This window comes from Aphelocoma coerulescens, chromosome 8 (genome assembly GCF_041296385.1).
Source record: "Aphelocoma coerulescens isolate FSJ_1873_10779 chromosome 8, UR_Acoe_1.0, whole genome shotgun sequence".
Classification (NCBI taxonomy): Eukaryota; Metazoa; Chordata; class Aves; order Passeriformes; family Corvidae; genus Aphelocoma; species Aphelocoma coerulescens.
The window spans coordinates 13,815,262-13,842,873 of record NC_091022.1 but is presented as its reverse complement, the minus strand read 5'-3'; the positions used below and the strand labels follow the sequence as shown (position 1 = coordinate 13,842,873).

At 39.1% G+C, this 27,612-nt stretch overlaps 1 protein-coding gene across 2 annotated transcripts; it reads left to right on the top strand.

The window, feature by feature from the left end:
- The first annotated feature begins 196 nt into the window (after positions 1-196).
- SLC30A7 (solute carrier family 30 member 7) lies at positions 197-27,115 on the top strand. 2 transcript variants are annotated; one of them, XM_069022554.1, is made up of 11 exons: positions 197-372; positions 532-633; positions 4,724-4,837; positions 6,293-6,380; positions 8,074-8,200; positions 9,155-9,304; positions 10,852-10,902; positions 12,830-12,965; positions 20,654-20,744; positions 21,197-21,346; positions 22,142-27,115. In XM_069022554.1, the coding sequence occupies exons 1-11, from the start codon at positions 293-295 to the stop codon at positions 22,187-22,189; spliced, it is 1,137 nt and encodes a 378-aa protein (XP_068878655.1). In that variant the 5' UTR covers positions 197-292; the 3' UTR covers positions 22,190-27,115. The 2 variants fall into 2 exon arrangements, with proteins under 2 accessions (XP_068878655.1, XP_068878656.1); XM_069022555.1 differs by lacking the exon at positions 197-372 and adding an exon at positions 831-3,032 and having other exon boundaries at positions 618-633.
- Positions 27,116-27,612: the final 497 nt, after the last annotated feature.

The window sequence follows — 27,612 nt, the reverse complement described above, 5'->3', positions numbered from 1 at the left end:
ACAGCTGCGCCGAGAGCACGCGGCATCGCAAGCGGAACGCGAGCGAGCGGCTGGCACGGGACGGATACGAGTTCACGTTCGGGGTGTGTTGTTTCATTAGCGGGCGGCGCAGCCCAGAAACCGAGCAGCCTCCGCAGCCCCGGCCTGGCCCCCGGCGCGCCCCCTCAGCCCCGGTGCCCGGCGGCGCAGGCGCGGTGGCGGCCGGAAGCGGCGTGTGGGCCGGCCGGGCAGCGCTCCCGATCCGCCTGCCCGTTCTGCCGGCCCGGCGCGCCGCGGCCCCGCCGCCGGAAAGATGCTGCCCCTCTCCATCAAGGACGATGAGTACAAGCCGCCCAGGCTCAACCTGCTCAGGAAGGTGTCGGGCTGGTTCAGGTGAGTGGCCCAGGGCGGGCGAGGCCGGGCGCTGCCGGCGCTGCGGCCGAGCCCCCGCGGAGGGGCTGTGCCGGCTGGCGCCTGGGCCGCCCGGCGAGCGGGTCCGGCCTCCTGGCGCTGTAGCGGCGGACGGTGACCCGCGGTGTGCTCCGTGCGCAGGTCTATCCTGGCGGACAAGACTTCCCGCAACCTCTTCTCCTTCCTCTGTCTCAACCTCTCCTTCGCCTTTGTGGAGCTGCTCTACGGCATCTGGAGTAACAGGTACCGGGGCGGGGGCGCGGCGGGGCGAGCGCGGCTGCAGCGCGCAGGAAGCGGCGCGTCCCGCCCGGCCAGTGCCACGTCTCCTCTCGGCGGGGCCGGGCCTCCTGGCTCGCCGTCCAGAGGGGCCGCTCGGCAGAGCCTTGGGGGCGGCTGGGCAGCTTCCAGCTTCCCCTGACGGCGACCGCTCTCGTGGGCAGCGACCGGTGCCGCCGTCCCCTCTGCCGGGTCCCGGCGACGCGGGGGAGGCGCTCCGGCTGGGGGGCGCGACTCGACGCGTTGCGGAGGAATGCTGTTTGGAATTGCTGTTATGCTCGGTGCTTTGCTGAAGAGGAAGCCTGGCCTTGGCCTGATTTACGGGACTCGGGGGCTGTAGCTGCCGCTTGCCACAGAGATCCTCTGTTGGGGAGTGTGGCTTCGTCTGTAGGTTGATACCTGGATATCGCTGACTCAAACATCCTTGTCTCGAGGGCGAAACAGGAATTGATGCATCATTGTATAGCTCAGTGGTACTTTACATAGCACAAAAATTTACAAGAGTGAAGAAAATGGAAGAGACTTGACTAAATTGCTCCTGAAAAATCTGTAGCGAAATAAAAGTGGAAATGCAGAATAACTTCAGTACTGGTGTACAGTATAAAGGTAGAGAACAGGCACTGGTGCCAGTATTTCCATCATGCTTCATTAGTGATAGAGAAGTTGTTTTATGATGATATTTCAGTCTCTTTTAATAGTTCAGTTCAGAGTGGACTGGCATGGAAATGTCATTTAAGTCCCGCAGTGTCCTCTTTACCAAAAGCTGTACTATAGACACAAATCACTGGAGCTCTTAAAAGTCTTGAGCGACTGCAGCAATGTGAATTTGGAAACGGTTGCATCCTAATATTTGCCATGTTGTTCTGAATCTCTCAAATGACACTATAAAATCCTTAACCTTGATTACAGTAATTGCTACTGTGGCACCAGTGAGCATGCAGCACTGTCGTGGGTACAGACTATCTTGGCAGCACCCAGATAATTTTGAATGTGTTTGGTTTTGGCTTTGATGTTGATTCACTTTGCAATTGTGTGAGGGTTATTGTATGCATAGTCTGTCTATTTGAGTATGGATTTTTTTTCTAGTAACTCAGCAGATGTAAATATTTTTCTTAGCTGTTCTGATACAAAGCGCTTTGTGTTCATTTGACTTTGTTCTGATGTCTGTCTTTTAAGTATAACAATTTTTTTTGGTAGTATGACCATAAAAAGTCCTGTATATGAGATAACTAAACTGAGAAACTTTAGTGACACTTAGAGAACTTTGTCACTGAAGAATCTGGCATATTGGAATTCAGAAGGCACTTACTTATTTTTGTTCATACTTGAGATTAAGGATTAGGATTTGCTGTATGGCCATTAGTTGAACCTTTCATTTATATTTCAAGTCACTAGTGTTAAGTATCTCTAAGCCTAGATTTTGGGCTAGAACAAAACAGTGTCTTAGTAAGCACTTTAGTAGACAGGGGTAGCAGAGAACATGATGAGGAATGTCTTCAGTCAAAGCAGACAGGTCATGCCTTGGAAGAGAAAACATGTAACAAGCAAACAAGGAACCCCATAGGGAAAATTATTTTGTCTTTTTGAAGACACAGTTCCATTGCTCCTTACAATTCTCCTGAGCTTTTGTTTGCCAAATAGATTATTTCCAGAACTCACGTAAGAGTGTTGTCCTTCCTCTGTCAGGCTTGGTGCTGCAACTACTCGTCTGGGGAGCCTGTTCTAGTGCCCAGCCGCCTGCTGGGTGAAAAACCTTTTCCTAATGTCTAATCCAAACCTCCCCCGACTCAGCTTCATGCCTTTTCCTTGAGTTCTGTCACTGGTCACGAGTTTGCTGGCTGAGAGCTTGTTTGCTTGTTTAAGGTTGAAATTTGCTACATGTGCACATTTGTTTAATTTGCTGTTAAACTAAATCAGCTGTGGAAGTGTCTTTATTTAGACACAGTGTGTCTGAGTACAGGGTTTCTACTAGTTTATACTCTGGATGATGTGTTTGGTTCTAACAGGAGTTCTTGCATGAATCCCATGTTGCTGTGGTTCACTGTATTGCTGGTTGTTGACTGGATCACTTGATTACTTTAGTAATCACTTTGCACCCCTTTTTTCTAAGGTCTTGTTACTATACAGGTCACTTTAAAAAAGCCTCAGATGAAATGAGATTGGTCTCTTACCAGTCTTCCTGCCATTTGTGCAGCTCAATCACTTGTAGCTGTACCTATGATACAGAGCATGGTTATGCCAGGAGGTGAATTGCATTGCAGATGCAGTCTGCTGACCCCTGCTGATAAATCCACGTGCCTCTGGCCACCTGGAATTGTTAGCTTAGGTCTTGAAAGCAGTGCAGCTGTATTGGTGTTGCGCTTAAGGTAAGTCTTGCCTTAGTGAGACTTGCAGGTGTGAGCACAGTGCCATAGTAACTTGCTGTATGATTTCTGGTTCTAGAACTTGTATGGGATTTTGTTAGAGTCACAGTCCTTATACACTTCTCTTTCCCAGAAGGCTTTATAAAAGAAAAAAGAAATAAAAAAACCCACCAAAACCCAAACACCTTCGAAAGCAGTAGCTCTCTCTGTTTAGCCATGCTTATTCCTTCCATTCATAATCATTACAACTTACAGTTCCTGTCAGTAATTGCCTTCTACCTGAATGTTTGGTGTGCTTTGTGGTGGTTTTTTTTTCCTCACTGGATCTTAACTGCTCAGAAACAAACCTAAAATGAGCTGTTTCCCTAAAGATGTCACCTGGTTTTGGGAAGGGGGAAGATGTCACTAAACCCCTTTAAGAATTCAATAACAAATTCCATTTTGGTGCTTTGTAGGCATCCAGCCTATGGGTCTTGTTATCAAGTTTGTTCAGAACAGCTTCATCTCTCCTGCTTTGGTGGCCATAGCACCTAAGGACAATTTACCATGCCATCATCCCTCTGCCTTAAATGTTACAGTTGTGTGTATGTGTAACTCTGTATGTGTCATAAAGTATATATGTAACTATATCCAGCAAGACACTTGTTCTCTTTCCTCTCCTTCAAATCTACTTCCAGTGTTGAGTGTTTCATCTGGAACACTTAAGATTACTGTTGTAATTGTTTTCAGTAAGGCTGAAATGGTTTGGCTTTTTGATGTGAAGTGGTGGAATTTTGGCTAATGAAACTTTGTATTTGACTTCAGTGTGAATATGCGTCTATCCTCTAGAACTTGTTAAACCAGTACTTGCTTCTTGTGCTTGAGTTTCCAAGAAGTAAGTTATGTATGGAATTATTCTTAGATAACCAAATGACTGGGAAAATTGAACTTTTGGGACTATTGAGTAACAAGTGCTCAACAGTACCTCTGTATCAAACATCTTTTAAAATATGAAGCAATTTTTTTTTTTGTTTCAATGCATGTACTTCCCTGCAGACTTACAGAACCTGTTCATGAGTAATTTGGTAAACTTTGGCAACTCTTGTGTGTGGTGTTAACCCCAGTTTACCTGTAGCCTACAAACTGATACAAGTTCTACTGACTGGCTAACTCATGAACTAATTTAAGTTGCTTTGAACTTTTTAGCATGCTGGTTTCCTTTAACTGTGTTCGTCAATCAATATTGACATTGGTCTTTGAAATAAGCCTCTCAGCCTCTAATTCCTTCAGCCTCTAGATCTCAGAGGTGTGTATCTTCTAGTCAGTGCCTTGCCACTGCTAAGGCAAAGATTTAAGGTTGAATTATATTGATGAGAGATGTGGCTGTGGGTACATCTACTCCAGGGATTTTGGTTTGTGTCAGTGGAAACCACCTTTCACTATCACCAAAATCATATGCTAGGAGGATATTTTTGCCAAGCACTCTTCCAAAGTGCCTTCCCTAAGCTGACAAAAGCAGTTTTGGCATCATATTTTTGTTGGTGATGAAGTGTGGATTTCTCTTTCTCTTCTGTGCTAGCAAAACCATGCCTGAAGCTTAGAAACACAATGTATTTTGCCAGTGTGTAAAAGATTAATGTCTGTGGGTTTTTGGTTTTTTTTTCATACTCAACATGTAGCATATGGAACGTAACACTTTTCCTGTTCTCTTCCAGTTTAGGTCTAATATCAGATTCTTTTCATATGTTTTTTGACTGTACTGCTCTATTGGCTGGATTAGCAGCTTCAGTTATTTCAAAATGGAGGTCAAACGATGCTTTCTCATATGGGTAAGAAACTCCAGGCTGTTACCTTCATGTATTATAGTAAATGTTTAGATAGTCACTTTTCACTGTACAAACAAAAGCTTTTTGCAGAACGTGGAAAAACTTTGTTGAAAGTGAAGGGTTTTTTAAGGTGAGCTATGTCAACATGTAAGTTAATATCCCACTAAAAAGGATAAAAATATGAGGGCATTGCTTTTGGGAAGAAGGTTTATCTCTTCCAAGGTCTCTCTGATCATGCTAGTGGAAACAAGTTGCAGAGCAGAAAGTTGCCCTACCTTGTCATGTATTAATGGTACCAGTGAAGAACGAGCAGCCACATCCTGGGTTTGTCCTCACAGTGCAGTGAGGAGTGCGACAGCAATTCCCAGACTGCTGGTGTCCCACTCCTTTGGAACAGGAAGTTACAGCTGAAAGGAGCTAAGTCTCAGTGATGCTGCATTGGAGATTGTAAACCAAGGTCCTTGGAACCAGCAGGATTTGGGAGCTGTGACTGCCATTAATACAGATCCTCAAGGCTGAGGTGTGTCATCCCATACTGCCTTTGGTGGATTTACCTGCTGCAGCTGGCATTTGACAGGCACTTGGTTCCACTGAACGTTGCAGTTGTGCCCTATGAAACAATACTGGTGGTACAATATTATTAATTGGTAATGCTGACTAACAGCAAGTGAGTTGCAACATGGGCATTCCCCACAGCATTATTGACCCGAGTGTCAGCACTTAGCTTCAGCTGCCTTGCTTAAGTGTGAATCATATAGTTTGAAACTTAAAGCACAGTTTAATTTAGGTGGAAGCTCCAGTGTGCATAGAAATCAATTTAGAGAGAATCGTACCATGAACTAATTGCAGTGAAAGCAAGTTCTGTATTAATTACTGCTCAGAATTTAAACAGCTGGTGTTCCATTTATCAGATAACAGCCACACTTTATTAAGTCTGATGTTTGCTACAGTGAAATTACATATTATTCTAAGCTGGCAGTTTGTCATTGTCAAAATTTGATGTTAGAATGATTAATTTCTACTTAAAACTTCTACTAAAATTTCACCTTTGAGAGGGGAAGCAAATTAATATATGTCTGTTTAATATTAAACCTAACTTGACATCAGAAAATGTTGATTAGATTTCGCATGCTTATCTTAGCTTGTGGCTTCCAAATATGCATTTATACCGTAACTTCGAGTAGACATAATCTTAAATGGAAAGGTTTTGACACTGAAAGATTTCTTTCATCTAGGTCAGGGAATGGCTGATATAGATCAGGTCTCTGTCAAAATACAACGTGGCCAGTTTTATATAGTCATCCATAATTTATATGCCATCTTCCATTTAGCAAATCCCTGTGTAATAAAACTGTTTGAGAACTAGAAGATTGCACTCCAGTCTCTTAAGTTCTACTTCTGATTTTCAGCATTTAAATGAAGGTGGTAATATCTGCTATTGTTTTTTTTTTCTTGAAGGTATGTTCGAGCAGAAGTACTTGCTGGTTTTGTAAATGGTTTATTCCTCATCTTTACAGCATTCTTCATTTTTTCTGAAGGTGTTGAGGTATGTTATGAAATCAATTACACTATTACATTCAATTACACAATTACACTATTACATACATATACTATTACATACATGGATAAACATTTCTATTTTTACTAGGAATAAATTATTGAAATTAATGAATTGAAAAATTAAATTATGTTCATAGTTGATTAAAAATCTGTGATTTGAACAGAGAATGGAGCCATCTGAAATTGCTGTTTCATGATAGAAAAGCCCAGCTTTTTCAGTTTATGGGTACTAGCTTCTTAAATAGTGTATTTTGTTTATGTGTAAAGATTCTGTGAGATGGAGCCTGTCCCTTTTTTTCATCCAGTTAAGGATATTTTAGAAGGATCTTCACTTCTCATTGTTAAAGAACAGATGAGGCCAAGAAAGAAAGGCCCAAACTAGTAATTCAGAGGAGAGAAGTCAGTCATAAGTAACATTCTGTGAGGTTGGACCAGCTTGTTAAAGAAAGAGCATTGTTCTCCAAATCTTGAAGTCTGATATAAATGGCAAATAGTGATAGGTTAAACATTTACAAGGGCTTTTTTCTTGAATTTGTTTTACATGATGGTTCAGGTGATAATTTCAAGATTGAAATTTAGACATTAAGGGCAACATCAAGGATTAAGAGCTAATCAGCTTCAATTAATAATTTTACTTTTTAATGGGAAATACACTGTAAATTTGTTTAGACTTCTAGTTCAGAGTAAGTCTCTTGAATTTTCCTTTTGCTGACGGAGAATTGGGAAGAGCTTTCAGGAACATTTTTCTACATTGTAGAATACTTCACAATCATACTTCACAATCAGTTAAAGCTGGGCTGAAATTGCCTAAAAGCCTGGGAAAACTTTACTCCAAATCCAGATACAGGAGCAAAACTTACTACAAAAATTAAAAACAATGACAGGTCAAGGGTAATGTTGAAACATAATTCTCTTCCTGCTGATCTGAGCTCCCATGCTAAGTATTCTCTTTTCTTGTGAATCTCTTTCTCTCAGTTGCTTTAAAATTTTACATCTGCTAGAAGTTTTACTGTCTTGCTATTTACTGCCTGTACCTTTCATCCTTGTGGAGAGATGGTGAATGTTTTTCTCTTCTGCCAGTAGTAATTTACACTCATCAATACTTAGCTCCAGATGCAAATTGTATTAGGTCTATAATGTCTCATGGGGAAAAAAATTCCAGAGGAAGTAGGGTAAAAAAGAATTGAAAAAAAAATCAATCTAGATTTGAGAATTTCTAAAAAATGTCATAATTTGTTCTCAGTCTTCATTTCATTGCCCTCATTGCCTCACCTTTCCAAAGAGAAAGGAAGAAATGGCATTCTAGTCTCTTGGAAGTCTTACAGGTGACTTAAGCAATCCACATACTGGAACAAACCTGAATGTTTTCAAATGGTGTTGAGCCACATCCCACAACATAACTCAGTCTTATGACAAAACTGAGCTAGACTCTGAGAATATTCTACTGTACTTTCACAGCTTTAATAATAGAACTTTATTTTCAGACAGTGAGATTTGGTCTGTGTATCATCCCAAAAACCGAAAGCCCAGAATAATTTTTAAGTATGTCTATATATATGTTATGTATAAGAATGCTCCTGTATCTAAGTAGTTTTTTGGTGCCTTTTGATAAGATAAAGAGATTGTAAAACTCTATGTTTGCTTCTTGGTTTGTTTAATTTTATTTTTTTTTTTTTTAGAGAGCACTTGAGCCTCCCGATGTGCATCATGAGAGACTTCTTCCTGTTTCTATACTGGGATTCATTGTAAATCTCATAGGAATATTTGTTTTTCAGCATGGAGGTCATGGGCATTCACATGGCTCTGGTAGGATGTAACTTCCAGTACTGTTTCCTTTCGTGGCAGCCTGGGTTCCAGGATCTTATTAACCCCCAATGAGAGCCCCAGTATCATATTTGATGTCTTGTTAATGGCAATCCTAGCCAAATGTGTTTGTGACCTCTTCTTGCATTGTTGACTTCTGCATTTTATTACTAGCCCTGGTGTGCCACTGTTGTACTTCTCATGTTAATATCCATTAAGTGGAACACCTAGAAGTCCAGAATCTGCTTTCTGGAGTTCATGCACTCTTCTGCACCTTACTGAAAGAGATTTGCAGAGCATCTTTTTGGACAAATTTAAGCTGTACTTAAGCAAGGTTGTGTCTGGAAAATTTAGAAAACAGTATCTGAACCAAATTTTAAGCATGAGATGATTCTGCTTCAGAGGCTTTTCAGCTTAGTGTCTTTTGAATTGAAATGCAGAATTTATTTGTCTAAATACACGTGGTAAACACTCTGGGGTTTTTTTCTGCAAAGCCTATGGGTCTCTCTTTGAGCTTAACATATAAACTTACATATACTGGTACATAGTCTTTGGTCTTTAAGCAGCAATCTAAGCTTGAATTTTTAATCTGTGAATGACAGTCAATTTCTGGTTTCTTAAAACAGCTATTTTTAAAGTGCTTATATTTAATTAGGTGTACATTTTTCAAATTATATTAGAAGTCTAGCACAAGTCTCAGAAGTGGGAATGTATAAAAGCACTTCTCAAATCTGGTATATTTTATGTGTACATATATATATATATATATATAACAAGTCTGCACAGCAGAGCTGTAGATGACAAACAGCTTGTGTTAAGTTTCTTAACTTATTTAAAGGCGTACTTTAAGATGACCTAAAAGATGAATAGGTTTGAGTAGCTGAGAAACAAATGTAAGTGTACTTTTATTCATCATTTATGTATTCATCATGCTCTGATGGTGATATTTGTGTATAGGGCACGAGCACAGCCATTCTCTATTTAACGGTGGTCTCAGCCATGGGCACAGTCACGGAAATCATGGACACAGCCACGAACATAAACATGCCCATGGACACACTCATGGTCACGGCCATGGACACTCTCATGGTCAGGATTATTGTCATGGTAAGTACTGAGTTGATGTCACAGACCATCCTGACTCAGTCTAAATCTGCTATTAATAATTCACTGAAAAAAAAAAAAAAGTGTGCTGGCAGCTTATTGTGATTATACACAGACGTAGCTTCATTAAATGTTTGGTGGGCTCTGCAAATATTGTGTTTTGTGGCTCATTTTGTGTTTCACTTGCAGTAATTTCAGTGTTAGTTTTTAAAGATTTTGCTTTACCTCTGGTTTTTGAATGTTCACCGTAATGTTATGTGTTGGCAAAAGATGGAACAGCTGTATGCTATTGCAATATAGTGAAATTAGTTATCAAGTGCCCTGTTTTGTTTTTTTCATTAAAATCAATAGACAAAATTAAACTGCTTTGCTGGTGTTCTCCATTTGAATAATTTTACAGCTCAAGATATTAGAAAAAATGAACCAATGAACTTTGGGTACTTAGGGATTGTTAGATTGTGATCTCAAGTGAGACTTTTCCCATTTTGTGTAGTTGTAATCTGTTTTAAGATGGTTATGAAAAAGATACTTGTTATGTTAGCTATGCTTAAATCTTTTCTCTGAAGGCAAACAATCTGAGAGGAGACATTCATGCAAAATATGATCAGTAGCCCTCACTATGGGAGAAGAGATTGTGTAGATACCACCTATTTGAAACAATGCAAATGAAAGCCTTGTGGTAATGCAGGGTTGTCAGTCCTTCCTGCCTAAGCCATAAGCTGGGATCTGATGTGACTCAAAATGTGCACATTCAGAGCAGGGAATAGTGTGGGATGTGGCAGACAGGAGGTGAGAAATAGTGTAAAAATATTTACTTGTCCCTTCCCTGCTATTCTTAGAAAATTGGCATTTGTTTTCCAGTAGTTCTCCTGGAATCTGGTTGGAAAGCAGGAATTCCCTGCTGTTGCCTCTTCCTTACTTTCCCCATGGCCCTCACCCTTGTAGACCAGTGAATGTAGCTATCTGTCTTGTGCAATTTGGTGCTCAAATCATCTGTTGTGTAAATTATTGTATATCTTTACTAGAAGCCTTTTGCTATCCCTTAACAAGTTTTTAAAATATCTTTCAGATTAATGCTACAGAGGCATTAATCTGCTTGGATGAGAAGATTTTTTACTTACTTCTTCTTTCTCCAAGTCTTATCCTTGTTGTTTTACATTAGGTATAAATGCTTGCCTAAGTGAAGTATTTCTGGTTAGCAGTTATTTAAACCTACTCTTCTCACTTGTGTACATGGCTTGGTTTCTTGAGGGGGTCTTATTTTGCTATATACTAGCAATGTCTTCCCTCTCAGTTTGTTTTAATTAAGAACAAATGCATATAATTTATTTTTATATATACATAGGTAGAAATCTATTGTGTAAAGTGATGTTTTATTAAAAAAAAAGCATTTTAAGACTTAATTGCTGCCTTAAAAAACAATAGCTTGAGTAAAAGCTGGTCATTGTGAGCAGCCTCTGTTCAAGACATTTCCAAAAGGAAGAGTGTAACAGAAGGACCACTAGAGAGAGCCTTTGTCTAGGTTAATATGTCAATAATTGTCTTCACAGATGACCATTCTCTTGAAGTAGTGGCTGGATCCAGCAAACAGATTTTACAAGGTATGATGACAATGAGTATGATGATTTATTGGTTTTATCACAGTCTGCCTGCCTGGGTCTATCACATGTGTTTTAGAGGGCCCCTCTGGATAAATGCCACATTTTTCTTAAAGGAGCTATTTAATGAAGTTCCATTCCCCCTGTAAATAGCTCTGCTGTTCTCTGTGCATGACTAGGTGTCAAGACATTCACAGAAGTCTAAATGTAGTGCAGTGTCAACACGGTTTAAAAGAGACATCCCAAAAGTTGGGATTCAGCTTCTGTTATTGATGCTGAAAAATCAATGAAAAACTAGGAAAGAGTGGTTAAAAACAGAAACCTAAGGAGCCTATTTGCAATATATGTTCTGTAACATGAAGAACAGTATGATTAAGATAGAAGGTATTTAAAAAATGCAGATTGATATAATTGTTAAAGAGTACCTGAGCTTAAAATATGCATTTCATCAAGCTCTTAGAGTTGGTTTAGAGCAGATGGTAATGCATCTAAATTTCTTGAAGTAGTATTGGAGTCCCTGATCTCCTGAGCATTAGTTATGGATAATTTAGATGTTGGTTTTGATCTTTGGTTGGCTGTTTGTTGGTTTTGTTTTACTTTTTTTAAATGTTCAGAAGTTGAAGGGAGACAATTATGATATGTAGGAGGTAGTAATTATTTGGCATACCCAAATGTACGTAGGGTTTTCTCTCATGGGATGATTTTCTGGCTTGTTTGTAGTCCTTGAAAAGGAAACATTTAGACATTCTTCCAGAATTTACAGGACACCATAGTATGTATATGTATACTCAGTACTTCAGTTGAAGATACTCAGAAGTCAGTCTTTTTGTGAAAGACTCATTTTAATTGAAGCATTTTAAAAAGACCTGGTTTTAATTTTTCAGTACTGAGTGAAAAACCTCACTAAGTGATACACAGTCAATCATCTTGAGACAGTCACTCACAAGCAATTACCTCCCACCAGCAGATCACTGCCTAGGGAAGTCTGACCGACAGCTACTTGGAAAAGACAACACTCTAGTCTTACTGGGGAGCATGATGTTGGGTAGTGTGGAATATCCCTCTGGTCCGTTTGGATCAGCTGGCCTGGCTGTGGTGCCCTCCCAGCATCTTGCCCGCCCCAGCTTTCTTGCTGTGGGGCTGTGAGAAACAGAAGGCCTTGGTGCAGGCTGCTTTGGAGAAACGTGGCTCTGTCCCAGCCAGACCCAGTACAAATGTAGACTTGGAGAAATCCCCAAAGAGCTGGTTTATAGTCGTGTGTTGTTTTTAGGAGAGGGGATTATCTGTCTGGAGAATTGCATTCAAGAAGCTGTTTCTGAATGACTTCCAGTCACTGCCAGCAGAGAGCTCCAAAGGCTAAACTTTGACTAGCTGCAAAGTATGTGTTTCTTTGTACTTGAAGGCAGTGTTATTCTTCAAAGTAAGAGTAAAGCTGTTTATGTCTGCAGCATAGTTTAATTCTCAAAACTATTTGTCTTGGATTTCTTTGCCAAGTAACTTCTAGAAGGTGTTGTCAGTTAAACATTAGCATGTGTCAAAGCTTCACAGAACTGTTTCTTTTAACAGTCTGGCCATCTTATACAGTACTCACTACTGTAGGCATCAGGGACTATGAGTTTCTGTGCTCTCATATGAGTGGGTATTGAATGAGACAAGTCTAGCTGCAGCTATTAATCACTGTTTAACTTAATAGCCTTGCTATGAAATACTCATTACTGCTAAGTGCAGAAAAGAATGTAAATTCTTCAAATGGCCCATATTCCACAAATACATTAAAATCTTTGCGTGTTGGACCCAAAACTGACCACAAATTTAACAAGTATAGATCGTATTATCTAGTTCTTGAGACTTCTTTTTGTAAAACATCTCTGAAATGCTGCATTAGCTTTAAGAATAGCAAGTTGTAATGGTATCACTTAATGTCTTACAGGTGTATTTCTGCACATTGTGGCAGACACGCTGGGAAGTATTGGTGTAATCATATCTGCTATACTGATGCAGAACTATGGTCTAATGATAGCAGATCCTATTTGTTCAATGCTGATAGCACTACTTATAGGTGTAAGGTAAGTGTTGCTATCACTGGTATTTGGTAGTATTTTTGATGCTAGTTACAGCAGAAATTACAGCTCAGAAGAAAAAGGGTTTTTGTTATGCTAATGACTTAAAACATTTGCTTTTCTTCCAAGAGTGGTGTGTTACCTCTGTTCTATACAGCCATTCTGGTGAGCTCTTACATGAGCAGTCTTTCTTTCCCTTTTCTACAGCTACAACTTCAGCTCTTAAATTTGCATATTTTGTCCTTCTTTGCATAATAATACAAAAATGTCTTTCAGGTTCAAACTGTAGAAAGATTCATCTCTGTATTTAGTACATGCTTATATAAACCAGTGTACTCCAGTAAATAGAGCAGAATGCTTTCAGGGCAGCAGAGTTGAGACTGCTGGCACAGGATGTGCCCTTGTCCTTGACAAATCAAGGCTGGTAGGTTTTAATTTTGTTTTCTTACCTCAACAAGAACTTTGTATTTGTACGCTGAGACATCCTTATTCCTTTTAAGATCTGATGGAAATGCTTCAAGTACTTCTGGACTTTCACAGTTGTTGCTTACCAAGATCACTGTAAATGTGAAGCTTTTTGGATTAGACTGGTCAAGCAAATATTTCATTCAGTGATGCTATGAGGCTTTTTTGGCAGCAGTTTCAATGGTGGCATAGGGCAGCATACCACAACTCCAGTTACAACCTAATAACTGAACACCTTTGTCTGTTCAGCAGTGGTGAGTGTCATCTGATGAACTGCAGCTACTTATGCTCATACCATGTATGGCATGTTTATGGCTTGTGCATGGCAGCATTCACAGGATTGTTGATGTGAATCTCCCTGTTTGTCAGAGTAGGGCAGCAGGCTTCAGACACAACACCCACAGAACTGTTGGTGATAGAAATCACTATTAAATCACCACTTTAATATAAATTTTGGAGATTTTGACTTAAACATTCTGTAATTTCATAAATGACAAATTATTACAAACTATTTCTGTTACTGAAATTTCAGAAAATGGGAAAGAAAATGTGTACGTTTCCAAGGGGGAAGAAACTATTGCTGAGGTAGAGGTAGTGGCTGGCTAAAACACAGGTTTCCATACACTTTATATTTTATGGGTCTAGCTTTGTGTACAGCAGAAAATATCATATGAATGACAATTCATTTTTTTCTTCCATTCATACAGTAGTTGAAATAACACTGAATTCCATAACAGAGGTGTCATAATAATGCTAGGTTATAATTATAGGTTTTGTAGCACAGATAGAAGGAACATTTGAGACCCACGTTCTATGCTGAAAATGCTGGAGAAGTTCACTATTTGATGTGTCTTTTGATCTGATGCCAGACTTCAACCTGTGATGTTATTTTGTTGGTCCTTGATGCTATAAATGATCAGTAGCATAATTCTGCTATCAGTGCAGTCAGCTGCATCTTAGCTTGATAGAAGCAAGCCTGCGTTTCTTGCAGACTGACACATCCTGGCACATCAGTGGAGCGAGCACTAATTGCAGGGTTGGGTGGTTTTGTGATGATATTTTGTTTTCTAAGCAGTCCAACAGACTTAACTATTGATGGTTTTGCTTGAAATGCACTTTAAATTATAAATTAGATAACTGGCAGTTTCAGATGGATATTGAGAACTTGAGTGCCTTTCTGTGGTGTTTGACTTTAGTAATCTTCATTTACACTTCTGGACATAAAACCACTGTTAATTTTGCCTATTCTTCACTATGCTGTGTTTGAAGTGTCCTTTAAGAATTAGCACAAAAGGATTTTCAGATTTTCCTATAAGGTGATCTTCTGTAACAGTAATATGGGAGCCCAGGTGATGCTTGCTAGGATATATAGTAGTTTTGTACTTAATCTTTTACAGTCACCTAAATCTAACCTAGAGAAAAAAAATTTACTGAAGTGCTGTGAAATTTAAGGGGAATAACACTGCAGAAATACTTGAAACTGGTCATGGCAAGAGCTATGTCTAGTTCAGGGTGTGGGGGGATTTTGGGTTTTGTTTGTTTGGGTTTTTTTAATTGTCTGTCTGCTCATGGGATACCTGTGGGTTTGAGGTGGGAAGGACATAATTTTTGGGGTAAATCTGGCTTCAGATTAAATAGTTGTCTGCTGTTTCAAATGAATATTTGTCAATTTTGTTTGTATCCCTTTTACTAGTTAAACCAACTTTGGTAAGGTAAAGTGGAGTAAGAGCATGTGTGTGCCTCAACAAGCAGACCCCATCCATGGGTGTTTAAAAATCAGGATCTGTTCTGTAATCAGGATCTTTGTGGCTGTAATAAAAGAAGCATAGTTTTGAGCCAGAGATGCAAAAGCCAGTCTGATAAAGTTATTCAAAAGTTAATGGTGTTTGGGGACTTTGCCCTAGTTGGAACTGTGTTCTCCAAGTTACTGCTTAATGGTTTGAGTTTGACTTACAGAGTGTGCAGGGTATGAGTAGGGGGTAGGTTAGATCCAGGATTCCTGTTTTTCTGTTGTCTTGTTGGGGGGTTTTGTTGTTGTGGGGTTTGTTTTAGTTTGGTTTTGTTTAGGGTTTTGGTTTTTAATCTGTATTCTTTCTATGATACTTTTGTATACAAAGAAGGAATAAAGGCAGAACAGAAATCCTTATTCCCTTTTATGGAACTATGTCTGGTGAACCGATAGCATATCAAATCTTGGATGAGAATGCAGAGGAAAATCACTATTCTTAATCTAGGATTGCTTGTGTCTATGTGAGATAACTGTTCATTCATTTTTGATTGAGTGTTTGCTTGCTTCAGTGTTGGGCAGCTCTCCCTGGTTTATTCAAGCCTTGCCTGCTCCTATTAGTGGGTCTTCTCCATTCACTTGTTTGAAATGATGGCCACACTTACAAAAGAAATCACAAAAATACCTGTATAAGATGAGTGAAAAACTTACTGGGGCAGTGTAAAGCTGTACAGACTTCGCTTTGTAACCTGTTTTGTCTTGTGTAAGTGCAGAAGGGTTAAGAAATGCTTCTTCAGAGAAGTCAAGCAGTGCTTTTAAATCAAATGGTTCAGCCTTTTTGTAGACAACATCTCTAATTAGTGCAAATTGTCAGCTGCTGACACAGTTGCTCTGTTGCTCTTGTGATCCTCTGCTAAGGCTGCTCTAGGGTGACATTCTCTGCCTAACTCCTCGTGGGTTAGCACAGAACATTCTGACTGCCCAGTGAAAATCCTGTGTGGGATCTGAATTTTCCTGGATGCAACCACTAATATCTAATGACTCTTTCTTCGATTATTCTCTACTATCTTATGCAAGTAAAGCATAAATAGGACATGCTTAAAATAGACAAGTCTGTCTTACCACCATTTAAAATTTTTTTTTTAACAAAAGCTTGACTATTTCATTGTAGTTCAGGCTGGCACTCTTCAAGTATTTTCCAAGGTGTTGTCCACATAATTATATATGCATTGAATCAATAAACAATTTCTCAAGTCTCTAAACTGCTTTCAATATTTAAAACTAAATATTCATTTAGTTTTCAACCTTGGTATTCTAAGCCTTATTCTGAAATGTTGAAGCAATTTTAGTATTTCAGTCAGCTATGTGAAACTAGTCACCATGCAAAAGCCACAACTCTGGTATAAATCAAGTTTGTCCTAAACCACTATTAGACCCACATGTTTCTAGAAAGGCACAGTAGACTAAATCTGATACTAGATTGCACAGAGCATGCAGACTGCATATTAAGTGGTCAAAGAAATGAGGCAATTTACTTCAGTCATTTAGTGAAGTTGTTTCCATGGGTTACATAATTTTTTGCATAAAATCTAGAGCTGCTTGAACATGACACAATATGAAAGAGCTTCAGGGGAGGGTGTGCCAGTAACATTTGGGGTCTTTCATGTTTGAGGCATAACAGTATAAAAAAAAATACTTTTTTTAAATGAAGTGCTGCATTCACTAAGATTCAGAAGGAACTTTCCATAGCAAAACTCCTCCAAACTAGTATGTTTACTGTTGGTGTTATTTTAAGCCATTTTTGCTAAATGTCAAGCACTACCTTTATTTACAGGGTAATGGTACCTGTCAGCCTTGCTTGAGAATCAAGGTGCTACATTGTTATGAGAACAAAGAATTCAAAATCAGTAAAGCAAATGTTAAACCTGTGGTCCTTGTCTTAAGCAAAGCTTGCAGTCTGATTAAAATTGCCGTTGCCTAATAAAAAAATTTTATTAAAGTTCTGAAATAGGCCAACAGTCTTCACACTGAGGATATGGATGGTGGCTGGGGAAAAGCCCAGAATCTGGAAATCTGGCTGTAGATGTTGAACTATGGTATTTGAAGAACCATAGCTGGTCTTGATCCTTAGCTATGTTTGTTTACCTTCCATGAAACCTGTCACAAATACCTTCTATTTTCTGTAGTGCTGAGAGCACTGAATGAATTTCCTGCTGTGCTCTGCATGCAATGTCTGTGTAAAGGGTTCTTTACCCAGAGTTGTTTTCAGCTTTGCAGTCCAAGATCATGACAATGCCAGGGTCTTGCCAGCTATGCCTACAAAAACAGTGGCACAAACAGGATGGTGCTGGAATGGGTATGAGTATTATCTGAATGTGATGCAGGTTAATTAAGAGTTTGATGCTTTCACTCTTAATTTTTAATCAATCCATGTGTAGTAGTGGCAGGCTGGATTTATCATGTTCATGTCAATAGTTTGTTTTTATTTGTTTGAACACCTTTCACTTCTTCTGTAACAGTTTATGTGGGAATGTGATGTGCTGTAACATTAGCTGCCTTTGCTTTTCTGGCTTTTGTAGAGAGTATGTTTTTAACCCAAATCTTGCTGTGGGTTGGTGCCTCTTTCAAGTTTTATTGTCTTGTAAAAGAGTGTGATATTTTAGATTTAATGCTTGGTAATCAGAAAGCAATGGAATTGTCTCTACTTTAATAGCAAAGCTTACTGACTGCTTATGCATGAGAATGCTTTCCACTTAGTGACAATTCAGCATTATTTGTTTTCCTCAATAATCTTATAAATTAAAACAAACAAGGGGGGAAGCACCAGTGCAATAGTTGCTGTGGAGGCAGCCACGTGGGTTTTTTTCACTAATGATGAAGCCAAAAAAAAGAGAGAGATTGGTCAAAGTCTCTAACCATATTTTCAGCCTGCTTGGTTTTGTCATCTTCCCTAATGTTTTCTTCAGTCACATGAAATGGAACTGATACTTCTAGTACCTCCTAGTGATTAAGTAATACTGGTTTTAGTTAATGTTTGAGAAAAGAGCATACTCTGTGGAGTCTTGGTTTTTAAATTAAAGGTTTTATACTTCAGTAATATGCATGAAACAATGGAAAACATCAGGCGTCATAAAACAGGATTCTGTTGTTTGTTGTGTTAGTTTGGCTTACAGTAAGACTACCACGGTAGTAAGTTAGTATCCCTTGGATGCAGAGGGGCATCCATGTCCTTCTTTGCTTTGAACAGCATTTGTGAGGGCCTGTCACATCACTGCAGCTGTCTTTTGGCCTTTTCAGCTTTGCAAAAGATAAACTTTGTATCTGAGCACGGGCTCTAAGATAGAGGAAGAAGGTGTGACCCAAGTTATGTGTCAACTTTCACTGACAGTATCAAGCCACATCCTGATTTACCTCTATTCTTTGGACTTTCAAGACGTTCTTAGCCTGTCTCTTCAAATCTACTTGACAATTAATTTCTCTTCCATCAGATAATGTACATCAGTTTTATTTAATAATGGAAATAAGTTGTACAAATTAGACATTTTTGTTAGCTTTCTTTCATGGCTTTTCTCACTTTTAGTGGTATGTTTCAATAAAAAGGCAAACCACTACATTCGCTATTCCTTTACTTGTTTCCCTGGGAAAATAATATGCAGCCTGTATGTGTGTGGTTTTTGAAACCTTTGGATGCATAAGTTACAGAGGCTTTGTTAAATTTATGGGAATGGAGTCAGTGTTCAAAATTCTTGCATTCAGTTTGCATCCTGAACTTGTGTATTGCTCTTTCGAGGTTTTTATTAAGAAGCAAACCTGCATTTTAAATAGGGAGTTAAACTGAAATCAATTCAGCAGTGGAGTATGTTGGCAGCTCCAGCTCCCTTTGATGTAATGCTTGTGACATGGACATTATTTAGTGAGATGGGTTCATTAATAAGAGAACCTTTTTTCCCTAAACTTCTGTAATCCACTGTAGAATGTGACACTCCAATTAAGCTTCCTTTAGACAGATTGACAGTTATTGCATTGCTAGCTGTTTGTCTTGGTGACAGGTCCAGTTCAGGCAACTCCTGGTCCTAATGCTTGCCCCTAATTGCTTCTTCCTATTTCTGAACCGATGCCTTGGTGGCAGTGCAAACGTGGGAGGCCATGTGCTAGAGCACTGGGCAGTGAATTTGGCTAGAACAAGCATTGTGCCTGCAAGAAGACTTAATTTTAGGGTGGTGGTTTTTCCAGGGGTTCATTAGACAAGAGTCACGCAGCCTCTTGCTCCCTCCCATCCCCAGCCGGGGTTTAGCCAGGGAGTGAGCTGAGCAGTCCATCAGCCAGCACTGCTCCCATGTTCAAATGGAAACACCTTTTTTAAAATGGTTAGGTCATTTGTTCACATCTGCAAATACACAGCTGGTCTGTGCTGTGCATTCCACATCACTTCATGAGATTTTAAACAAAGGTTCTGCAGTGTCCTTTAACAGCTGGTCCAGTTAATCTCTTACAAATGTTTTAGGTGTGCTTTTAATCCCATAACTCCAGGTAGTGTAGGTGTGATGCCAGTGCTGAACTCTGAAATACAGCTTACAATTTCTGAAATACATAATCACTTTTGGTCCAGAGTGTTAGGTGACTGGTATGCTCTTGAAATTAAATTGCTCTTTGAGCTTCAGTGTTGGGCTACAGATATTTGTCATCCACTTGAAAATTTTAGGATGCGCTACTGAACCAGACATGATGCACTACACCTAAACAAAAAAATCACCATGCTGAATGCTTAATAAGAGTATAACCTTTTAGTGGTAGCTTCAGGGCATAGGCTTACTGGTCTCCTGGTTTATTAAAAAACAAAAAGTAATAATAATAAAAAAGGGTATTAAATGTCTTCTTAGTTTGCTGATTAAACAAGACTATTTGGCCAGGAGGGAACCTCTAATTGCTTCCAAATGTTTAACCCTTGAGCTTGGATGAGACCCTACACTTAGTCTACTTCAAGGATATGCCAAGTTGTCTGTTTCTGACAAAATTACTCTGTTGTAACTGGACTGTTCCACAATAATTTTGTTTTATGATTGCCCCATTATTATCTTAGTTCATAAGAAAAATATGCCTTAACCCAAACACAGAGGCAAACCCCATTTCAGCTGAGGATTTTTATGGTTGTTTGCGAATGATTTGCCATTGAAGTTGGTTTTGAGCTATACAGCTGCTTTGTTGTATAACTTCCAAGACACCAAGAGATTTCATCTCAAATCCCGTGATTAAATCATTAAATCTTTTGTGACTGGCCACTAGTTAACTCTGTGGAAACTGTGAGGGAGAAATAGTCTTGTCTTTGATAGGACACCATAGCAATTTTGTCAATGCTTTTATTTTCTGTACTGGTATTTCATGGCAACTTTCTCAGCTTCTGGTGGAAGAACTAAAGAAAAATTCTTCAGCATTAAGGAATCTTAGGTTGCTCCTTGCACCTTTTGAAAAAGTAATAATAGCTAATTTCCTTTTTTCTTTCTAGTATTGTTCCACTTTTAAAAGAATCCATTGGGATTTTGATGCAGAGAACTCCTCCTTCTCTGGAAAATGCCCTGCCTCAGTGCTACCAGAGGGTGAGCTGTTAAGCTGTTTTTGCTCTGACTGATCAAGCTGCTGACTGACTGAGCTTCAGCTGTGTGTATGTTTCATGGCAAAATTCCCACATTTGCAAAAAGAGCAGTTTTAATTGAATGCCATCTCAAATCCAATAACTGTGACTTTTCTCTCTTGAACACCTCTATTTTCAGAAACGGTTTCAGTAAAATACATGTAGAATGTAAATGCAGCAGGGTACAAAATCACAACACATACACAAAATCATCACACAGACACAAATCCTCTGTATGTTTTCATCTTCCTTACAATAACTGAGATAGTAATAAGAAATTCTGGTAAAAGATCACAAAATGCCCAGTGAACTAGAAGTAAAAGAATACATTGGCTTTTATAATATTTTCTATAAAAAAACATAGTACAGACAAATATTTTCTGAAATACACTTTCTAAAATTTGCTTCTATTTTTAGGTGCAGCAGTTGCAAGGAGTTTACAGTTTACATGATCCGCATTTCTGGACCCTCTGTACTGATGTTTACATAGGGACTTTGAAGTTATTGGTAGCTCCTGATGCTGATGGAAGGTGGATTCTAAGCCAGACTCACAATATTTTTACTCAGGTATGTCTTATCAGTAGAAATCACATCTCACATCTTGTTATGTGATGTGACATTGTAATTCTTATCAGGAAAGGTTAAATATTTCTGAGCTTGGTATCTGTTTTAAAAAGCTTCTCTGCTTCAGCTGTATAGAACAATTTCAAAATACTCAGTTGTGTAGATGGAATTACTGTACCTCTCTGCATTAGTTTCTCATGCCACTTTATGGAAATAACAGATGTAATTGTCTCAGGTGTATCCAATTGGGTTGATCTATATTGACCTATAAGGAACTAAGAAAATAGATGAGGCTTCTCTTAGCTTAGGGTTTCTCACCACAGACTGGACCTGCTCAAAGCTACTCATTGGCTGCTTGCACATGTGATGGCTTTCTGGATAAAATCATAATGTAGAACTGGTTTGAACAACAAGTCCCACGTTACGCTCTTGTGCTTAGCTCCATTTTAAACTGACAGTTCTTCAAGCAGCTTGCTTTTCAGGAAGTTAAAGTGGCACAAAAGAAAGTAAGAGTTGCTTTTGTGCAGCTTCACGTGTGGCAGTTATTTAGGATGAATCAGAAGAGGTAATGTGGCAAAGCTAATGTTAATACATCATTATGTGTGTGCACTTGACTGTGTGAAGAACTCCTTACTCATCCCGTGCTCTCTGAGTGATGTGCTAAATGTGGGAGATGAATTACAGAAAAATAAGACATTGAGGTTTTTTGCTAGGTCACTTACTGATGTGGGCTGATGTTCAGGACAGGAAGCTGCTTTGGCTTTACAGCATTTTTAACCCTCCTTCCCTTTTCCACAGGCAGGAGTAAGGCAGCTTTACATACAGATTGATGTTGCAGCCATGTAGTGAACTTCTGGAATGGTGCTGTTGGACCAAAGTTTTCAGTACTGTACTGGTGTACCAACACTTCTTGAGACAGAGCCTGCCTCCACCACGTCTGGAATCAACTGAATAGATTTCTGCCCTCGGGCTATGGATGGAGTTCACTTCTAAGGAGTAAATATTGAATGAATGTTATGGACTTCGGGTCTTGTTTTTTTGGGGGCCCCTAAACTCGTAAGTTTTTGAGGGTTTTTTACTTAGTAAGATTGTGGTACTGGAAACCCTGTCATGTCTTCAGTAAAGCTGCTGAAACCACTGCTCATTCCCATAAAACCAGTGTTATCAACAATTGGAAACTTGTTTTGTAGACAATGTCACAAGCTGACATGCTTCAATATAATTGTTTGTTTGTACAATTGTTTGTACTTTGCAAACTTAATGAACCAAACCATATTGGGTTTTCAAAGTGCCTTTTATATCAGGAGAGCTATTTGCCAGCATAAATACAGAGCATCAAAGGGTTTTATTACTTTTACAAGTAATCTTGTATGCAGTCTGATTATTTACTAGTGATGTATGTGGGGGGGTTGTGTACTTGCATAACTGTAGATGTTAGACTTCCATTATATTTGCATCTTACCAGACAGAAAAATTCTAAATGTAAAAGACAAAGGTATTGTGAAGAGACTTGCTTCTGAGACAAGCTGGGTATTTTGTTGCACATGTCTTGTGAAAATTATTTTAGTCAAAATATTAGATTTAACTCTACTTCTTAGTCTCTTCATACTGTTGAGAGTAATGAGACATTACATGATGCTGCTCATGGGCACAATGGGCAGTTGAAGGAGGATGCTGGTGATGGAAGAAATGCTTGAAGTTTTCTATTTTCCAAATTATGTGGTGGAAAAAACTAAATTCTGAAATTCTGAAAGCTTAAGTCTCCTTGATTTTAATAGGTTGTAATAATTTTTATTAAAGTGATCAAATTCAAATTTTGCCTTCCCAAATACTGCAAATAGTTGTTTTTGGTGGTTATATCTGAAATGGAAATAAGGACCACATTTCATGTTGTTTAAACTTATGCTTTTTCCAGGTTGACAAATCTTACGTCTTTGACTATTTTATTGTAGCCTTGTATGTTTTCATAGGGGAGAACGTTCTCAGTGCAGTAAGGGTTGTTAGATTTGGGTTTTTTCCAGAAACATTTGTCTGTCATATATTTTCTAGCATTTGTAATCATTTCACTCAGATATCTGAGTGTCTTTTTCAAAAGCAATCTGCTATGCTTGGTATTACAGATGATAGTTCCACTATGCTGTAGTAGTTCACTTAGTAATGGAAGACTTTTTAAGAGGACATTTTACAAAGAGAACATGGAGGAGTAAAAAGCAAGACAGGCTTTCTTCCGAGAAATCATAGCTTCCACTGATTGGTATGGGTTTTATATTTATTTTGGTACCTGTTAGAGGTAGTAAAATCAAGGCCCTGAGAAGCTGACAATGTCTGTGTAGTAAGTGCTAGGCACTATGAAATTACTGAAGATTGATTTGCAGAAATGGTTTGTTTGCCACTGATATTGTTGAATTCATCACAGGTATTAAGAGTTTCTTGCATTCATTCTGTTGTTGCTGTATAGCACCTGATTTCTTTTTATGTGAAAACACAACACTTGCCAAATTTGATAGGTGATTCCTGAATTTTCCAGTTGAGATTTTGAAACATGAATTTTGATTTTGTCCGTATCTTGGTGGTGTACTCTTGTGCTTGGAACTGGAAACTGGGTGCAAAATAAATGGCACCTGGTTTCAAAATGGTACAAAGCCACCTATAATATTGGTTTTAATCTTTGCAGTCTTTTGCAGTCTTCAGATCCTTCCATTGCCTATTTCTGATCCTGTTTGTTTTCCCTGCAGATGCAGGTGCAGAGTGCCCTCCCAGCAGGCTGCATGTTCCACATCTCTCTTCCCTGGCCTCCTGCCTGGCACTCTGTCAGGCTCTCTCCCTGTCCCACCTAGAAGATGCTCTGCCAGGCCCAGAGTTCCTGACTGAAAGATGGAAGTTACATGCACGGGGTGGGGTGCAGGAATCTGTTGAGCAGATTTGAGTGCTGCAGTTTGAGATACCGTGTGCATGTATGTTCACAGACAAGGTGATTAAAATCTGGCTGTGATTATAGGGTGGAGGTACTGTTTTGTAGTGTGGTGCATATAGACTGCTGCTTGCTGGCTGCCAGAGGATTTCCTCATTTTTTAATGGTTACTATTACTGCTGTTTGAGGCTAGAGAAGATCAACTGATACCACTTTAAAGGCAAGCACCAGACAGATGCATTGCAATTCTGTCATGAACCAAGAGCAGGCTTTGGTTTAAGTCATCTTTATACCAGCATGTTTCAGGACTGACTATTCCAGGACTTGTTGAAATACTGTAGTGCTGCCCAAGTTGCTGAGCTTGGCCACTATTTTAGTTTCTTAATGAAAAGACAACTGCTACTATTTGTTTCCAAGTGAGAACCTGGCAGAGTGGCAGTTTGTTTGTGGTGGTGATGATATTCTTTTAAATATACATCTGCAAACTTTTTTAATATGGGAAATGGAGTGAAACAGCCTATAAGCCTGTTGAATTATTTTAATAACTTTTTGCTTATTATGATTTAGCTGATTGTTGGAAGCATATGTACAAGTCCGAGTTTTCTAGCCAAGAAAGATAGCACTTCATTATGCTTAAAGAAATGAATCATTTATTTGTCAAATATAATTGGGGATAGTGTAGGGAAGTTAGATTCAAAATAGACTTTAAGCCTTTTTAGGCTTTCTGATAAAGGGTAAGCATCACACAATTCTGCAAAACACAGTGTATGACATGTTTAGTCAGTAACTGCAGTCACATCTAGTATGGCAGTAAACAAGGGACATCTGATTTTTTTTTCACCTACTAAGGGGATACTTGCTCAGGTTTTAGGAGAGTACAAAACATGCAGTTGAAAGCACAGCTTTCCTTACCCTGAAAGCCAAAGCACCATTATTTGTGTTTTGCTAATTACTTAACACTGGCTGCTTATGTAACACTTTGCTATTGACACTTCATTGGAGATGCAAGGCATGATTTAAACAAAGACTTGTGTGAATGACGGACATCCAGAGATGGATGAATGCCTGCAGATCATGTGCTAAAACTCAGTATCCACCACTGAGTTTTGAATCAAGTTTTTAAAGTGTGGTTTTCTCATGTTCTCATGTAGCTCATACTTTCTGTGCTTTTACTGGTCTGTCTTTGTGGGTTATTTTTTTCTGTGACCGAAACCAGTAGCTTAAAACCCTATTGTTCCAAAGACCAAGCCTGCAAACTGCATGATTCTTGCCACACGTACAGCAAAAAAGAAGATAAACCAAGTGTTACAGAGTGTCTGTGTTAAAATGCCTCCATGTTTTTTGTGCTAAGTGACAGTGGAAGAAAACTTATGAATACGTGCAGTAAGGACTGGTCCTTTATAGGCTAATTGGGTAAGTCTGCAGCTCTGGATGGACTGGCTCCTTACATCAGGAGGGTCCCCACAGAGAGCTCAGTTACTCGTGTGATTTGCTACCCTAAGATGAAAAGTAAATAAATGACTCTGCTTTTTGTGTAATAATGCTTACTAAAGCAAAAGTTTAGTTGCGTCATTAGTAAAAGCTGCTGACACTATTTTTACACAAAAATTGAAGCTGCTACTAATCAAAGGTGACTTAACATTCGTAATTTACTTTTTTTTAAGAAGTAAAGCAGCATTTAAAGGTGAAGGTAGGCTAACGGTTTCTCTTTTTAACTTTTGTAAGTGAACCTGTTTTGGGAATATAAACAAGATACAGGAGGGGAGAAGCTGCTGCTGAACTGCAGTTTTCTACCCTCTGCACACAGTCTGCAAACAAATTGTAAAGTCCATGGCTTTTCTTTCACAGTGCAGATTTCAGTTGCAGTTACACAGTGCAGATGTTCAGTTGCATGCTTCTATAAAATGCACTTATCCTTCTTCATGAAACAAGGTCTCTAAACACCAGTTCAGAGCAACAGTTTTAGTTAATAATTAAACCCTGTCCTGTTTTCTCCAGCAGCCATCAGACTGCCACTCACTACAATTCTTGGTTATCCCACCCCTTTAAACAGGTTTTTTTCTTTTTCATTTCTCTCTGATCCTCAGTACAGACTCAGTAGTTATTTCCTCCTTTACGGTTCTGTGAAAATCCCTATCTGCAGCTTGCTAGGGTTCCCTTTTGGATTTGTCCCCGTTCAGGCTTTGTTGCAATGCCTGCCCCTGTTGGGACTTCCTTGGCCAGACACTGCTATAATGTGAAGCAATGCCAGCCATGCTGTGTCTGGCATGTGAAGACTGAGTCTTGCTGTGTGCAAATACTGCTCAATCTACTCGTCTGTCTCAGTGAGCCACAAAAGGTTCCTGCCTGTGTGGTAATTTGGCGGAAATAATGTGTAAAAGGAGCTGGGTATTTCACTTCCCATGTGCATTGGAGCCTCTCACATGTATGCTGGGATCTTGTACAAGAGTTAAGTGAATCGCTACAGTATCTTGGCTGAAGTGTGAGATAATGTGAATGAAGCAATTGCCAAAGTCATTCCTGGTAGCATACAGCATATTGCTTGCCTTTACCTTTAAATTACAGGAATTACTCTTAGCAGTGAGCTTCAGTTGAATATCAATGTGTGTGAAAGCACCTGTGAAGAAATCTTGCAGGTAACACAAGGCAGCTCACTAAAATTCTGAAGACTATGTATGATTTTGTTCTGGAATGCTAATGTTAGTAGCTTAGCCACGGCTTGTCCCAAGTGCAATATTAAGAAATTTTTAATGTAATCTTTTCTACTTGAATACAGTCTATATAAAATGTTAAATATCCTATATTGCTGAAAAGATATGGGATCAAATGTCTTTCCAATAAATCTTCAGTTTTAAAAAAAATATGCATATAGGTCTGCTTTGTTCTCATCATGTTCTCTCAACAATTGAAATAGCAACCATCATCATCTACTAGCTGATTTAAAGAGAATTCTTGCAGTCTGTTTGCTGAGATTTGGCTGGAGGTTAATTGTGGTTGCTGCAGTTGAGTCCAGCCCTTCATAAATGCTAGCATTAACATATGAAGAAATCCAGTTCTATTTTATGTTGCAGTCTTCTGAAATAAATTCTGTGCAGCTTCTCCCCCTGTTTAACCAGCTGTCCAACAGGAAAGTTCTTGGTTTTCTTTGGTTTAGAGCATTCTCACCTGTCTGTATTTACTCTCCCAAGGCACACATGGACACAGACCTAAAAGGTTTTGCACACTAATGTTTTGTATTGGTAAGAGAACTCCTAAGTTTCTGGAAAGTTGAAAAGCGAAATTTAACATCTAATGCACTTACTACAATGTATGCAGGAAGTTTGGTTAATGCACTACAGCAAGTGCTGCCACACAGATA

Excerpts from the sequence above, each read along its gene's own strand:
- SLC30A7 (XM_069022554.1), top strand. The coding sequence starts at position 293 with ATGCTGCCCCTCTCCATCAAGGACGATGAGTACAAGCCGCCCAGGCTC. Across the intron at positions 4,838-6,292 it reads AACGATGCTTTCTCATATGG|GTATGTTCGAGCAGAAGTAC; the intron begins GTAAGAAACTCC and ends TTTTTCTTGAAG. Across the intron at positions 9,305-10,851 it reads TGGTCAGGATTATTGTCATG|ATGACCATTCTCTTGAAGTA; the intron begins GTAAGTACTGAG and ends TTGTCTTCACAG.